General features: G+C 38.0%; 1 protein-coding gene across 2 annotated transcripts in view; it reads left to right on the forward strand.

Moving 5' to 3' along the window:
• The window catches only part of ksr2 (kinase suppressor of ras 2), a 78,483-nt gene that overhangs the window by 7,466 nt on the left and 53,925 nt on the right, over positions 1 to 17,092 (forward strand). For both annotated transcript variants that reach the window (XM_066689415.1, XM_066689414.1), the window contains exons 2-5: positions 3,150 to 3,290; positions 3,871 to 4,021; positions 13,991 to 14,026; positions 14,410 to 14,914. In XM_066689415.1, coding sequence (XP_066545512.1) covers positions 3,150 to 3,290; positions 3,871 to 4,021; positions 13,991 to 14,026; positions 14,410 to 14,914 — 833 coding nt within the window. The remainder of the gene's footprint in view (positions 1 to 3,149; positions 3,291 to 3,870; positions 4,022 to 13,990; positions 14,027 to 14,409; positions 14,915 to 17,092) is intronic.

Here is a 17,092-nt window from a genome sequence, read left to right on the forward strand (position 1 = left end):
ACATTTCCTTCTTGTTTTTTTCCTCTTTGAAGTTCCTGAGTGTCCAGGTCTTTCGTATAATTTATTCTTTTATTTATGCATTAGAGGTGTTTTGTATGTATTACTAATTTAATATTAAAGGAGAAGCAATACACATGAAAACTAACCTCATATTAACCTCTGTGTTTACACACATACATGTAAGAATGAGGTTTTAGCACTGTTTGGTGATTAATCCCGAGGTACAGTTGAATGTTTAAACTTGTCAGTTCGTGATCTTTGTGTGCCAGACTGCTTTTGCACTTGGGGTATTTTTCACCTTTGAAAAACAAAGCAAAAATGTTTTCCAGGTGAATTCCCTACCGTTTGAAAGTCATGAATCATTAAAGTCATTCTTGTTAAATTTTGATGAAATATGAAACAGACACAACATGAAAACAAAATGAATATAAAACATAAACTATGAAAAGGAAATTACTAGATTTGGCTAGTGGGTGTTTTTGAGCAGCAAGGAATACATTTGGGTCAGGAAGTTACGGAGTGTCTAGAGTCCAAACAGTCTAGTGGCGACCTTTTACTTCCTTTAGTTCCTTCAGTTTAGTGCGATACAGGACATCATCTCCATACATGTACAAGACAGTACCCCCTTCCCCAAAACATACACATACCAGTTTATTTTCCCTATTTGCATAATGCATTTTAAGGGAATATATTATTAAACCCTTTCTCTAAAATCCTTCTAAAGGCACAGACGAGTGGGACTTTATGCAGAGATTGGGTCTGATTTATTATGGAGACGGAGTATTTTTACGGTGAATTTGGCCATGTAACTGAAGAAGAATATCTTAAAGTAGACTTAGAGTTTGAGGTGTTCATAATACAAACTTTTTCAGCTTTTTTTTAAAGTTGTTACACCTCTGTTGCACAAATGCTGCTAGAGGTGTTTGTTGTTTGAAACAGTTAAACAAAATCTGCTTTGATTGTCATTTAAATATGACAAATTGCTTCTGTAAAGACTTCTAGGAGCTAATTTAAAGACCATTGGAAAGGTTTTGTGGTGTATATGTGGGGCAGTCAAATGTCTAAAAGTTTTTGTTGCTGTTAAAAGGATATTATTTCACTAAGTATACGATAAACAGAATCTGAAGCATCTTAGTTCAAAAGTTGTCTTAGTGGTCTTAAGACAGATGGACAGATCTAGATGACTTTCCAAGGGCTGCAACCGTACGAGACCAGCTTGCAACAACAGAACAAGATCAAATATTAATGAAATCTTATTGCTCTCTGACTCAGTCTTTTATGATTCTACATGTGGTTTTTTTTACACAATTTTCAAAACACGTTTGATTGTGCATGTCGGTCACCTTAATATGAAAAGCCACAGAAATATTTTATTTAAAATGAGCTCTGTGTCTGATTAGTGCTGTGGAAAACAAACGACAGCTGAAACGTTGCCTTGCAGCGATAGATAACAAGGTTACAGAGCAAGACATGTACCTCACATTTCACACGTACTCGTGGTGCGACGCAAACAAACTGGTCAGTTGATACTCGGGAGACAAAAATTCTCTCTTCCCCTGTGCTTTCCATGTGATCGTTTCTAATCCAGCAATGTTTTTTGTTTGAATCACATCTGTTGTGCTGCAGAATAAAAAGAGTGGTAAAGGAATGCTAAAGTGTTGAGTGATGTGAAGGTGATCCCCTGGTGTTTGACCTGCTTCCTTTGTAAACGGTACAGATTTATAATACTTTTCATACCGCAGGTTTAAACCTCAAACCACCTCAGCAGATTACTTTTTCTGACAGGCCATATCTAGTAATCAGACCTTTGTTTACAACCGTACTTTCTTGCTAAATGACGAAATTCTAGCTCCAGTAATAAATAACTTAATAAATAAATAATAGGCAAAACAGTGATGTATCTTAGCTTTACTGGTTAAATGCTGACACCTCATGGTGAATATGTGAAACATGTCTTCAGTATCAGATTCTGTGTTTATTCTGCTGCTGCATCATCCGTCCAGTATGTCGGCTTTATTAACACACAAAACACAACAGCAAATCAAAACAAATAAACCAAAAATATACATAGGACCTTAAAAACTTCCCATAATGTGCAAAAGATGCTTCAAATCAAAATCAGCCCTGAGTAGGCAAGATATTTGTCAGAAAGTATTCGAATATCCATATGCTCTGATCTTAGGCCTGCGTTAAAGCTGACACAAACACTGACTGCCAAATGCAAAATGAATACTGTACTTTGATGGCAGCTTGCCATTGTGCAGAAGCAGAAAGCCTCTAGCAAATAGAGAGCTGACAGCAAGAAACTGTGACTCTCAGAGTGACTGCTGTTTTGATTTTATCTTGGCGTTGGTTTTTTATTCGTATTTCACTTTAATTCACAGGGAGATATAATTATCCTAGGTAGCTGCTGAGTTTAATTTAAAATGTTTAATTTCATATTTATAGTCTTAATACTGATTGCGTTCTCAGTTTTAGCATTTGGTTTGTTATGTAAAACAGAAAATAGGAGGAATGTATTGACTCATAGTGCTGTGGGTATTTGGAAGAAAATATGTAACATGTATTTAGAAGCAGTTTCAGTGGATTGCAGGTATAAACAGTTGCTGGATTGAAAACCTTCGATCAATAAGATACTAATCTTTTTTGTGTTCTCATGTTCTTTATTTACATCGCAAAGATTTGTCTGGTGTTCTTTCAGGGTTTCTTCTTCCCTCTAGTGGCCAGAAGGCCTCATTATAATTTACATCTCACTTGGTGATGATGGGTCACTAGTTGGATTCTTTCTGTTTGGACTTAAACAGCAACAGAAACAAAACACACTTTGTGTATTTATTATACATTTGCAAGAAATGTAATTATTCATGCAAAATTGTTCATGTAATTTTGCTGCAAGCAGCTGATGGAGAATGTTTCAGCAAAGAATTACTTTGGGTCATTAAACTTGGTTATGAAAGAAATAAGCAAATTAACCAAATCAGTGGAATTCTGATATATTCTAAAGAATTCTGTACATTTTATAGGTTGAATGGCATTTTGATCTTCATTTGTTCTCTGGAGTGTGTGTGTGTCTTGGAGAGACCCACTGCTTTCTTGCATTAGTGACTTAAGTTGCATCCTTACGCTGTTCGATGTGCTTTGCGTTTCAGGGCAAGCTTGTGAAGTACTTCAGCCGACAGCTGTCCTGCAAGCGCAAGGTGGCCTTACAGGAGCGCAGTGCTGACCTGGAGGGCTTCCCTCACCTCATGCACTGGTTCCGCATCGTGAACATGCGGAAGGAAGTCATGGAGGTATTGTCTTTTATTTTTACACTCTTTTCCCTATGCAGTTGTATTGGTTATTTATGATTCCAGTGTGTATGCTATACATGACAAAATCATCACCTTCATCTGAAACAGTGGTGGGCCTTCTCAGGTACGGTTTTATCTGCTTGAGAAAACAACATTACCCACTTCTAACATCAGTCGTATATCAGTCGTATACACACATACTTATGTCACCTGGATCTGGGCACCAAGTTGGATCAGCGCTGGGCTCACCCTGCCCCTGAGCCGGATCAGGACTCGAACCTGAGGTATAAAGATACAGAAATGAACCTGTGAGGGCTGCCTGTACGTGCCTTAATTATGTTATTGTGAGCGTTGACCAGAAGACCCTGTAGCTCCCCATGACTAAGATCAGAAAGCCTGAGAATAATACAGTGTTTGAAGGATAGGGGTCCCATGGGTTTGAATATATATTTGATGATCTCCATTTTCTGTTGGAATGGCACCAGAGTTTGGTGATTTGAGTGAGATTGGGGGTGCTGGGTTTGGGGGACCAGCATGCTTCACTTCCTGTGGCCTTTGTGTTCTCCCCGTGCTGCTGCAGGAGATCGGCCCTGGCCAGGTGACCCTGGAGGCTCTACTGGAGATGAGTGATGAGCAGGTGTGTGAGACCGTGACTAAGTTCGGCGCCAACACAGAGGAGTGCGCTCGGCTCAACGCATCCCTCTCCTGCCTAAGGAATGTCCATAAATCAGGTAGGAGATCTCAGGGCACCAGGCGCATGTGTGCACAGTTTAGGGAACAAACTGAAGGAAATTTACGTCATGATAAGTTCATTTTTAGAATAGCCTTAATATAAATACTTACAAATGAAGGAGTTATGATGTGAGGTTCAGACAAGCTAATTTTAATATGCTGTTTTACTGCTGTGTATTAATTCTCCACCCACAGAATTTATCTTGTAAGCTCGTTGGTACTTGGTTATTGTATATTGTATTTTGTACTGATTGCATTTTACTGAACTTTGTTTCTTGTGAAAACTGTAAGTCATCCTGGGTAAATAAATGAATAACATCAACAACAATGCTATTAATAGAACCCTGAGCCCCTGACAGGGTTAAAAACAAATAATAATTATCTCCAAATATCCTGGTCACTCATTTTTGAATTCATGACCAATATTTAGTCAACTGCATCCATAAAAATCTGAATAAACCATGGTCACATATGAAAAAGCTCAACTATGGTGCTATCAATAATTGCTATATTTCTTCTGTACAACAGAGGGCAGCAGTGAGCAGTATGTCTCAGAAAACCATAAAATAGACTCTCGATTACGGTGGCTCGTTGAGGACATGAGAAAAAAAAAAAAAGCTGAGATAACGTCATCTCTGGCTGTCAGAGAAATTGGAAGTGTTGTCATTTTCATGAGAATATGCAGAGACTGGGGCAGTGCTGTGTTGACACATTCGGTTTTATTTCCATCAAGACTAATGCAGACAGAAATTGTGTTATGCCTTTCAATAATTGAAGGACAACACATCAGTGTGCGCTCCTTAGACGTCACTTGCGAGACTTAGACTTTAGACACAAACATCGAAGTGATCCTGAAACTGTGGCGAGCTTCATTACAACACGACTTCTTTATTGATGTATAATTGATGCATTAAACTTATGTGAAGTTTGCTTATTCTCTCCGTATCTCGCTTGTGTTTTCTAAGTGTATTCTGGTTTCCTTCCATTTCCACCCAGTCCAAAGACATGCGGTTCAGGGTAATTGGTCACTCAAAATTGCCCGTTGTCTGAGTGTGTGTCTGAGGTCTGGACCACAGCGACCAAGTGGTCTGAATCATCGCACAGTGGTCCCTTTTGATAAGCACGACATTGTTTGTGTATGGTTTTATGGGTTTTATGCAGTTTTCACTTACAAATGTAGCTGTCTCAGTCCACTGTACGTTTTTCACTTTGAATACTTTGATTAAATACACATTTTATTTTTGTGTTCTTTTTTTGTGCAGTGCGATGTTTAATTGAATAGAGTATTTAAAGTCCCTGTGTCGCCAGTTAAGGGGTGGCCACTCCCTTGATGTGTAGTCCTTCAGTTATTGAAAGGCATAACACAATTTCTGTCTGCATTAGCCTTGATGAAAATAAAACCGAATGTGTTGACACAGCACTGCCCCAGTCTCTGCATTGGCTCATGAAAATGACATCACTTCTGTTTCTCTGACAGCGAGAGATGACGTTATCTCATCATCATGACATAACCAGGGTGGGTATTTATTTTTCATGTCCTCAAAAAGCCACCGTACTCGATTACTGTTTTATCTGATTTGAAGATTAACCGCGCTCCTGAGATTTTGACATAAATTAATAACTCAGGCCCATTAAATCAAGCGCGTGTTTTTGTACAGACAATAAAACAAGATAATTATATGAAGTACTACAAATTTTCAATATATCAATTTTGTTATGCATGTTATATATCACAGGGTTGAAACATCACAGATCGACAGCATTGATGAAGCTTTAGGGGATTTACTGTTCCTAGCAGCGTATCTTAAAGACACAAGCTGTAGCCTTTTAAACATTAAGGGATGCAGAGTGAGTGCATAAGAATAGAATCTGCAGATTTTAAAACTTGGAAAAAACTTGTTTTAAAATGTAGATATTATCTCACACAAAGACACAAAAAAAAGTCTGGAGCAGCACCATGAGCAATGTTTTCAGGTAATCAACTACAAAAAATGCAATTTCAATAATCTGGCAATAGGTGTGCTTACACTGCCATTTCTGACCTGGTCAAATGGATCCTGCTCAGAAATGGCAGAAACGCTGAGTGAACAGGTCAAATGTAGGTTCTCTCACTTTGGGAAACAGCAAGAGAAGAAAGCACACCTCTCAGGGAGATGGACGGATCCGGATCAGAGGCATCAGTAGCGTTTGATCTTGGCACTGCGGCGGTGTGTGTTTAAAGGCAGGCCGCAGGCAACGCCACAGCAGTGGCGCAGATAAGAGCACACTTCCCTACTTTTTCCTTATTATAAATCAAATATTGTTACAATTAATGGTTAATGGTTTGTTTTTTTATGTTAACAAAAAATATATATAATTGTTTTTTTAAATTGAAAATGCTTTAGTTGTGAAAAAATATGCAAGTACGTTGTTTCTACTTATTAGAATAATTCGTATTGCGATAAAACGACAGTTTTTGATACGGCTCTGTTCTGAGGGACTCATTTTATATAGGACGTGGCCCTGCAGGCTGACAGTGGATCCTGATGAAATGGCAGTGTAGATGCGACTCCACTGATCCGGATCAGATGTACCAATGCATTTGATCCGGATCAGAAATGGCAGTGTAAATCGCCAAGTGTCATCAGACGAGAAGCTGACGAGGAGCTGATCCCGAGTGGTTTTCCAATTTTTCCAGTTTATTTAATTATAAAATATATGATGCATTTCAGTGTGAGTTTAAAGGGTTCAATATAATGTATACCTATATTAGTAGGTTTTGACATACAGAATCGCGGGAAATCTTTATTTTTGGATTATGTGTAATTTTGAAATATCTGTTGTGTCCTCCCCGTCATTAGTGTGTTTAATCGAGAGTCCCCTGTATTTCCATCCAGGCTGTTTTAATATAGATGTAGTACTAGAAGACTGCCAGAAGATGGGAGCAAAGACTTATGAAAGTGAAAATGTTTATATGGTGGGTTTCATTACAGGAAGTAAACATCATTATAATAAATACATACATGATCCACAGGTTTGGTTTTGAAAATAAGCCATTGTAAATTCAAGTTTTAAAAGAACATTACATTTTAAATGGGAAAATATTGTATTAATTTGATTTTCAGAAAGAAAAAACAAAAAACAAATAATGGGATGTTGGATAAATAACTTGGATGGAGATACTTAAAATTACCATTATATTTAGATAGACATGTGGCTGTAATATGTGTAGTGTGATATGATCTCAGTCAGTTCTCTGAGATCCCAGCGAGGTTTGAATGGATTTCAATCAAAACACTACAATATGCCATAAAGAAGACTGTATTATTAAGTTGGCTGAATTAAGGGTTTTTTACAAAACATTGGTTGTCTTAAGTCTGTGGTTTTACGCAAAAAAACAACAGCAAAATCTGTAACTAGCAAATAAACAGAAAAACATGGCAAATACATATTTTATTTATTTAACTGCTATTGTAATCCACTGCAAGGACATAACTCATTTTTGTACCCACTAAATGAGTCAAGAAATTAGCATTGTGACCAGAAATCACTTTTAATTCCCAAAGTAGGCCTAGCTATGTTTTATGATAACTGAAAGCCTTCTAAGAAACTCAGTCAAATTACCTGTTTGAAAAATAAGATGCTTTTTACTTGTGTTTGCCAGAAGAGGGAGCTCTGTGATCAAATTGAAAATGATTATCATAGCTGACATACACATATAGTAAAAATATGAATTGCATTGCTTTTACTCCACCAGTTTATATTTGCTAGGAAATGTAATCATTATTCAAGAAAAACAGTAGATGAAGTGGTCTTAACAAACCTTGTGTGACTAAAACACAGTAGGTCCAAAAGGGGTTGCATGATAAAAAGCATCACATGTATTGAGTTTATTGTGAAATTTAAAACGGCACTGGCTATGTACCTGCGAGGGTGTTATACTACTAACTGAAGTCCAAAAAGACATCTAACCCAGAGTGTCTTGGCTGAATCTTGGCTGAATTGGGCAGCCATGGCTCATGCCAGTGGTCAATATTTAGAAATATGTGTGAGTTACCCTTTCTGTGCACGGGTACAGGTAACACATTCCGTTCATTGCTGTGATTGCAGTGATGCTGTTTTCCTCTGCGCTATGTATTGTAGCCAAAAAGAAAGGTGGTACTACAATATATGAAGCCACCATTCATGTTTTGCCAATTCTGTGCAAGACTCCAAGCTATAGCATTTATTTAAATATGTGAAATTGGTTTATTTATATCTCGTATTCATGCAGCATATATCCAAGTTGTTTTTAAGTACATTTGAAATATCTAAAAGAAGTGATCTTACAGCAGGTCTGAAGTAAATCTCAGGTTTTTTTTTCAGGCAGTCTGCCAGCCCTGCCGCCCTCTTACCAATGGTCATCTGGTGCTACCTACCTATCAGCTGCTACCTCAAACCACACACAAGACATTCACACCACCTTCTCTGGGTTTTATTTCTCCTCCTGGTTGAACTTTGCACTTTCTGAGCTATCATGACTGAGCCTTCTTCTCTTTCTACTGCAGTCAGTAAAAGGCAGATTAGTTTTCCTTTTAAATGTCCTGTTGAAGCCTTTGTCTTGTATAACCTCTCCAAAACCTTTAATTTAATATCTTCAGTAGATAGTTTGTGCTTATTGGTTCTAGTCAGACTTAAAACATGCTGTGAGTGAGAGGGGAAAGCAGTTCACAGCGGGCGACTGGGCTTCAATTTAGCCGAGCAAATATTTGAGTTTTTATTTGAACCACTGTCCAAGATATTCAGAGCACAGATCCTCCTATCAACAGGAATGACACCAGGCTTTACTCTCCTTGTGTTTCAAATTCATAGACTTTGTGGAGTCAGTCATTACTAATGTGCCTCATCTTCCCCCCTTTTCCTGAATATCCGAATGTAATTAGGTAAGAAAAATAAATAAATAAATAAATCCTCCTAATGCATAGTCAGGTCATTTGATTTAATGAGGGATTAGTGTATGCCAGGCTTACTCAGGTTTCAAAACCCTAACATCCAAAACACTGCACTTGTAACCAATAGAGTTAATTGTAGGTGATCCTTAACAATATGAATAAACATGATGAAGTGCTTTAGCAATTAGGGCAGAGAGGTGTGTAAAATGACAGCGTTCAGGATTATTTATGTGAGCCTGTCAAGCACTGAAAGCTGTAATCTGACTCCAGGACAAGATGCAATTATTAGACACAGATAATAGTATCGATATGAAACATAAGTCGTTTTAATTCAAACATAATTCTGCAGACTAACAAGCCGCGTTGTATGAAGTCTTTCCTCATCTGCCTTTTGCTGATCAATATTAATTCAATATAAATCAATTTCAAAATACTTTTTTGTTGTTTTACATACAACCCAAGATGGTTTATAGTTATTTTTCTTAGATTTGTGTAGTTTGTCTTGTGAAAAGCAGTACAGTGTGTAATATTTGCAGTGTAAGGGAAGAGAAAGGTCACTGAGCACAGACATTTGAATGCCAGCAGATACTCACCTGCATAACGGTGTCAGGTTTCACCCCTGAAATCAAGCACAGATAGACAGAGGATTTAAAAGGATGAAGTCAAAGTAAAACTGCTTTGTGTTCTAGTCAGTATTACCAGATTAAAGTTAAACTTTTACAGAAAACAGTCAATAAACTGATATGAGTCTCACTGTGATCACGTTCGTTTTTATCTGTGGGACTACATTTTGATTTAGTTTGTTCCAAAAAATCGATTGGTTGGGGTTGACGATTTTTGCGCAGACTTTACTCTTCAGGCGTGGCGTTCTAAAATCATTCACATAGATGATAAGCGGGTGATGGTAATACTACACAGCTCTGATCGGAGGCAAGCTTTATCACAAGAACGAGGACGTTATTTCCGTAATACTTGGAATTTGATGCATAACTCTTGAAACACGCTGAGTACAAAGGGGTCGAAAAGGCCTTTTACGGCAAAGGTTGTGTTGTGAAACGTGGAGGGCAAATCCATTAGAACGACAGATTTTAAATGGATTGTTTGAACTGGTCATGTGTTAACCTTTCATATAATCCTTGTTTATCACATCAGTAATTGGACGGGGAATATTTCCCAAGACATTTCATCGCTGGTTTAGGAACAATAGTATCAGCGGTGCAGTAATTAGTCGCAGTCATTGTTGTAAAACCCTGCGTTTGGGCTTTTCTCCAATATTTAAAGACTGTATCGCAAATGAACGTTTAGTATACCTGGTTGTAATTAACATAAATCATTCTTTAAATATGTAGCCATAAATCTTTTTGCATTCTTATTGTTCTATTCCATCTTAAGCCATACCGGTTAACAGTGGGTTCAATGCACAGCAGAGTAATGAACAATGAATTCCTCACCATTTGGACAGATATTTATACTTCTCTTTCACACACACATGCGGCTTTGTGCGAGCTTGCTGCAGGGGACCATGAAATAAAGTTCACATGCGTAGGTTTCAAATTAAATCTCTTAAATCGGTGAAAAAATGTTCAGCGTTTGAAGTAAAGTTTTCAGAAACTGAACAGATGATTATGAAGAAGGTCTTACACTATAGGTACAGTCAGCATTAAAATCCAAAAGAACAGCGGAAGGGGATTTTTAAATATCATGTGGTAAATTCACAGGTCAAAAATTGTATATTTGAGATTATTTTACTCACATTTCATGTGACATATTTTGCTTAAAGTAATACATATTTTTGATTGCCGAATAATATTTTACTTTTATCAGGATGATACAGAGAGCCCTTGAGTCCAGTGTTCCTCTGAATAACGCAGGCAAATTATTATTGATATTTCGCCGGTAAATTGATGGTATTAATTTGATAAATTGTCATAGTTTGGATACTTAAGCCTTTTGTTTAAATTAGGTAGGGGAAATGTATTCTCTTCCTTATGTATTTCTGCCCAGAGAAATAAATGAGACACTTTAAATATTATACACATTTATTGTTTTATCTATGAAACGTCGTTAAACGTTTACGACATAGACGCTTGCATTTTTCATCATTAAATGCCTCCAGTCTATACATCATGTCAGAACTGTACGAATGTGGAGATAGTTTTCAAATGGTGAACAGTGCTGTAATAAACCTTGATGCGATCTTTCAGATTATAGGAAAAAATAAAACGGTCGATTTTTTTTATTTACCATCCATAATCTAAAATGTCACAGTCCATACTTACGAAATCCTGGGAGGACTATTATTTTAATCTGATTTTGTGCATTATAAGACTCAGAATTGCATTTTTATTTGCAGTCTCACTTCTGTGTTTTGTTTATTGTATTGAAAAGCAGTCAAATAAAAACTTAGCTGCAATTTCTATGGAGACACTGACACAGTTGAGAGATATGAAATGTTTGAAAAGAAAAACCTTCTACTCCTTTTGTATAATCTGTTTGTGTTATGTGGTGGATATATTGAAGGTTTTTATAAAAAGAAGATATATTTTAGAAGATAATATTGATATATTTCCCCCCATCATGTCTTCTTTTAATACCGCTCTATATAAACAGCACACAGAACTTGTCTAATGAGTTAGATACCCAGAATGATGAATCTTAAATCCATGGAAGGTGCAGAAGAAAGAGATCTGAGAAGGGACTGTATATCCTGATATAACAAAACAAAACAACACCTTCAATTTCAAGTATCCTGTTTTTCTCTGCTGCTAAGTAAAAATGCTCAGAGAAGGATCATCAATTAGGAACAGTCAACCATTTAGGACCGTATCGTAGGGAGCTCTTCTCCTGCTGCTTTCCACAGGCAGGCCATGAGGCACTTGACTTTATTAATCTTCAGCAGAGAAAGTCATGCTTCACAAAAGTGTTGCTTCGAGGGAATGTCACTGCCCTGATGGTGAGCAGAGCCTCGTTTCTAGAGAGTGCTTCATTAGAGCCTAATTGTACCCACAAAATTCCCTCTGCTGTTCTACATGAGTCACCTCGGCGGAGATGTTTTATTCAGGAGACCTAAATAGTGGTGTCCCCGTCTGGCGGATTCATCAACGAGAAGCACCGGTAAAGGTGTGCACCTGGAGACCACTGGAATAAGAAGCCACAGCACGGCGTCATTATTTTTATGCACAGGCTCAAGTGGGCCCCGCGAAGTATAGCCTTGGGGGAAGGTCGCAGGTGTCACCACACACCAACGCCTCGCAGGGGACAATCACAACAGCTCTGGCAGATGAGTTGTCACTGGCATGTTGATGGCCAGGCTTTGGGGTCACCGCCTCTTGTGAGGATGCATATCAATTCTGCATTTGGGAAATACTGTGTTATCCTTTAAGACACCACCTTTTCAGTATCAGAAATATCAGATATAAAGCACCCTGAAGCCAAATGGGCTGTAATGGGTTGCCCTGCATAATGTGGATATGGTGTATGATCTATTATCTGAGGAATAATCCCCTTTGATTAATTTTAAAAAGGAACCCTGGGAGGCGATAGAAATATGAATCTAAAAAAAAAGTAACATGGGATCTTTATTATACCCTGTCATAGTATATGATATTATAAAACAAACCAGTACGGTAAAGCATCACAATATTTACCTTATAACCAATACAAGAACAGTGTACAAATGTTCTTGACGCAGTTGATCAGTTGCTTGTCTTAGCATTTCATTCTGACATTGACATTTTGCTCTCTGGGATCTGTCTCTGTCTCACCTCTGTCGCTATTTCCCAGGTCTCATCTCCCTCACAGTGCCGATTCATACGGTCCACAGCGGGGATCGGATCACGAGCGCCTCTAGTTTTATTTGAATCACTTTTGGGATTTAAAACGACTGCGTATAGTGCTTTGCCTCTGTAAAGGGAAATAAGGTGACCAGATGAAGAGTCTTGCCCATGTTATGAAACACTGCTGAGCTCGGTCTATAATGAGAACAGGCATAACACGGGCTTGACTCGCCAAGCTTGACAAGATCAAAACTCTGCTGTGGATGGGAATCTCAGCTGTCAGTGTCATCATCGCTGTTGCTTTCCCTTGGGAGGCGCATTATTTGATTTGTACAAACCCCCCCTGGCTGACATGACATTAACATTGTCTCTGGAGCTTTGTGCACTCTAAGCACATTTGGAGTGGGTAATTTTGTAAGGAGGACACCCGAGAATCTGGGGCTGTTTTATTTCTTTTTTGTTCTTCTCTACCTAAGCATAATGCTTCTCTAGATGATGAGGACAGGATGTTTTCAGTTGTAATATTGATTTTGTGTTATTAAATCAAAGCTTTAATGCCAGTTGTAAAAACATGACCTCACAGAATTCAAAATTGTAATTAGCTAATTCTCAGAGATTGCTTCTGCACAGTGATGCATCTGTCCGGTGGAATCTGTATTAATCACCTGACGTATTGTTACTTTCAATCTATTTAGCTTCACATATTCATGCAGATAGCATTTTAAATACTGAAAATGAGTTTCCTACTAATTGGTGGGAGCTAATTCACAGTGCTCTCAACATCATAAAGGGAAGACAAATAAAATTAGTTTGAATTTCAATATTTCCTCATCATGAAATGATTAAGGCTTCATTTAGCAGGAGCTGACCCGATGCAGACTCCTGTGGTGGTTAAGTCTCTTTTTCCCCACCATTATGACTGAATTCAGTGCTGTAAAAATGTAATTCTCTAGTTGGAAAGCACTGTGAAAAGATATATTTGTTAGCACTTAGCAATAAAACAAGCGAATGTCTGCTGTACACATGCACTGTCTGTTATATGGCATTCATGTTGGTTTGCCTCTTGTCAATGTTTGTGCACTGGTCTCACAGAGTTTTCTTTAAAATGTCTTCAACCAAAATGGCATCAAAATGGGGGGTGGAGAGGGATTTCACATTTAGGTATTAATCTTGACCTATAGCATTCCTTAACAGTTATTAATTTGTTTTTATTTTGTATTTCTTGCATGAGCAAATCAAAATCAAAATAATAAACCTATATTTTGTTCTTGTTTTTTCTGAGAACAACTTGAGGACGACAAATTGCACAAAAATGGAGGTGATGTATTGTTTTTTGTGTTGATTTCCATGTATTTTATTCCATCTGTTTATTTCTCCACGGGTATGTACTGTAGCTTTTTTTGTCAAGATTTAACTTTGGCTGACTATATCTAACCATCAATCACATTTTAACGGTGCTCATTGTATTTCTTTCTTTAAGTAGATTGTTCTCTTTGCTACATATTTATTTATTGTTTCTTTGCAGCAACTCGCTGCATCGCTTCGGTCTTATCATGACTATCTGACACCTCATGATTTTGTCATGCAAAGTCTCTGCTTCACGTTTTTTCAGATTACATGCAGTGCAATTTCTTTTTTTTTTCACACTTGAGCAAAGACATTTCATACAGAACTGAACCGATTCCATTCCCTTCGTTGCAGGAAGCAGCCACTCCAAGCAGGACTGGGCCATTCAGTGGCCAACGTCTGAATCAGGGAAGGAGAACAACCCTGTCTGTCAGCCGGAGCCCAGTCAGTGGATCCGCTTTCACCTCTCCCAGAGCCCGAAGGTCCAGGCCAAGTACAGCCAGCACTACTGCCACAGCCCCCAGGCCCTGCCTCCCACCTACACACACGTGGACCGACTCACGGTGGAGGGACATCTTGGACTCTTTCCCCCTCTGGAGACGGGGCATCGCTCGCTGCCCCCGTCGCCCCGACAGAGACACTTTGCCCACACGCCACCCAGAACTCCCACCATGGTGACCACCATGACGCCGCCGGGCACGCCCCCCGTGAGGAGAAGGAACAAAATGAAGGCTCCCGGGACGCCCCCGCCGTCCTCCCGCAAGCTGATCCACCTGCTCCCAGGATTCACTGCTCTCCACCGCAGCAAGTCCCATGAGTTCCAGCTGGGGAACCGCGTGGAAGAGGCACAGACCCCAAAGTAAGACTGCGTGACTTCCTTTGTTTTAACCCTCTGTGCCACATCACTGTTTATACATCTTGCATGAATGAATGAAAAATGAAAAATGATAGATTTTCAGGATTTTGCGAAAAAGGACAAACTGCCTGAATTAGGAGGTTTTAATATTCTTAGCATTTCATTTTGATCTTTCTGACTTTCCGTAGTTTAAACAATATGCTTTCCTCCAAAATGAGCAACTAATGAACAAATCACATCCAAGAACCAAATTATTTATTTAAGCGATATGAAAGAATACTAAATAAACTAAATAAATAAGTAAATTAAGTCATCATAACGCAGAGTGAACGACTCCCGAGTCCCTGGCCGCAGCTGTCTCTGATGCACAGGGTCTGTCTTGTGTAACGGCAGCCAGAGAGGGACTCTTCTGAGACTCACAGGTGAAAGGGACTTGCCCTGAGGGAATGGAAGTCATTTTTATAATGTCATTAGTGACATTGCCCTAAGATTGCCCACATGACAATAGACGTCTCTTTGTTGCAGCCATCTGTTTTTTTATTTTATTTTTTTTTATCAATGCTGCATTTTATACTCATGAAGAGATGCACAGGGACAATTCAGGCAGCATGAGTAATTAATTACCGGTTCATGAGCCTTGAGATACTGCAGACAGAAGTTTGAGGGCAGTAATACTTGGCTTAATGAACACAAATGTTAAGATGTGTAGTTCACATACAACTCTCAAAGGTATACTAACACACACACACACACACACATATATATTTATACGTACAATTTTGGGACTTCAAAATTAAATTCAGCATTGTTATTAATGTATGGTTGCAAATGTATTAATATAAGATTTTTAGATTAAGAAAAATATTTGTATTGTCATAAAGCCCAAAGGTATCACATATACAGTATCACATAAATTGCATTTCACATTTTATATATAATATGAAACTAGAATTAAAAGCCGAAATCCATATATTTGTAGTGAATATTTTCAAAACAATTAAATATATTTTAAATTCGCACCTATTATAGACATTATGTATTAATGTGTCTATCATGTGAATGTGAATTTGCTCAGTTGTTCAATTCTAATTTATTTAGTTATCTACATTGTTTATTACTAATAATACAAAGCACTAATGTTTCTCTGTCTATGAGCATCTATTTGTGTGTAATTCCACGGAGGACAACTAGCTTGGAAAGGAAACGGGATATTATTATCATGCATTACACTTAAACACAACTTTAAGGAATGTCATCATTAATCAGTTTTTATTTGTATGTATTCTTCAATTCAAAATTACTTTTCATTGTCCATCCACAGAATTACATTTGCATGACTCTATAACAGTAATAGTCTGTCAAGTGAAAAACTACTGAAGTGGAGTATGCTTTTTCTCTTTCACTCCAGGGACCAATCTGATCATTGCGATTATCATCTAACGGATTACTAGACAATAACCGTCTAATAAGGCCTTCAAAAACTTTATTAGAAAGTTGAAGATTCTCTCTATGAATGTATTGGGAAATTACTTTTGTGGAAAATCTTTTTTAATGACAGGTTTAATGAATCTATTTGCCATGAAAATTGAAACATCCTCATTTGTGCATCTCTTAAAGGGTGTGTCTCAACTGGAGGGATCAGACTTCTTTGCAGCGCATGCCTCTCTCAGCTGTATTCTCTTGCAATCACAAGAAATGCACATTACTGACATACTTTGTCCTTTGTGCTCATTCTGTCTAAATCTTCACATGACTATTTCATTAAATCCAGTGCCCGAATTTTCCAGTCGCAACAGTGACAGAGTGGAGTTGTCAGGGTGATAACCTTTGACATGGTGTTTCTTCGTAATGAGGTCTGCGTATATATTTAAAATACTTACCAACATTCTCTGTTTTCACAAGAAGAATGGGAGAGTGTAAGAATGGGTCAGTTGTTTTTAGGGGCACCATAGCCCTGGGCTCATTATATCTCCTATTTAGGGATTCCGAAGCAACGGAATATTCAAATTAGCCTAAATTCCTAGAGATCACACATTCCTAATGTTACATTCTTAGTTCTGTACGACCTCATTATTTGCTCACTCAGGATTTGTTTTTGGTGGTTGCTAAAGCCTTTCAGTTAGAAATCAGTGTTTTTATGGGCTTCTTTTCAAAGGCATTTTAATTTTGAAATGGTGCGTA

This window comes from Amia ocellicauda, chromosome 17 (assembly GCF_036373705.1).
Source record: "Amia ocellicauda isolate fAmiCal2 chromosome 17, fAmiCal2.hap1, whole genome shotgun sequence".
In the NCBI taxonomy this organism is placed as follows: domain Eukaryota; kingdom Metazoa; phylum Chordata; class Actinopteri; order Amiiformes; family Amiidae; genus Amia; species Amia ocellicauda.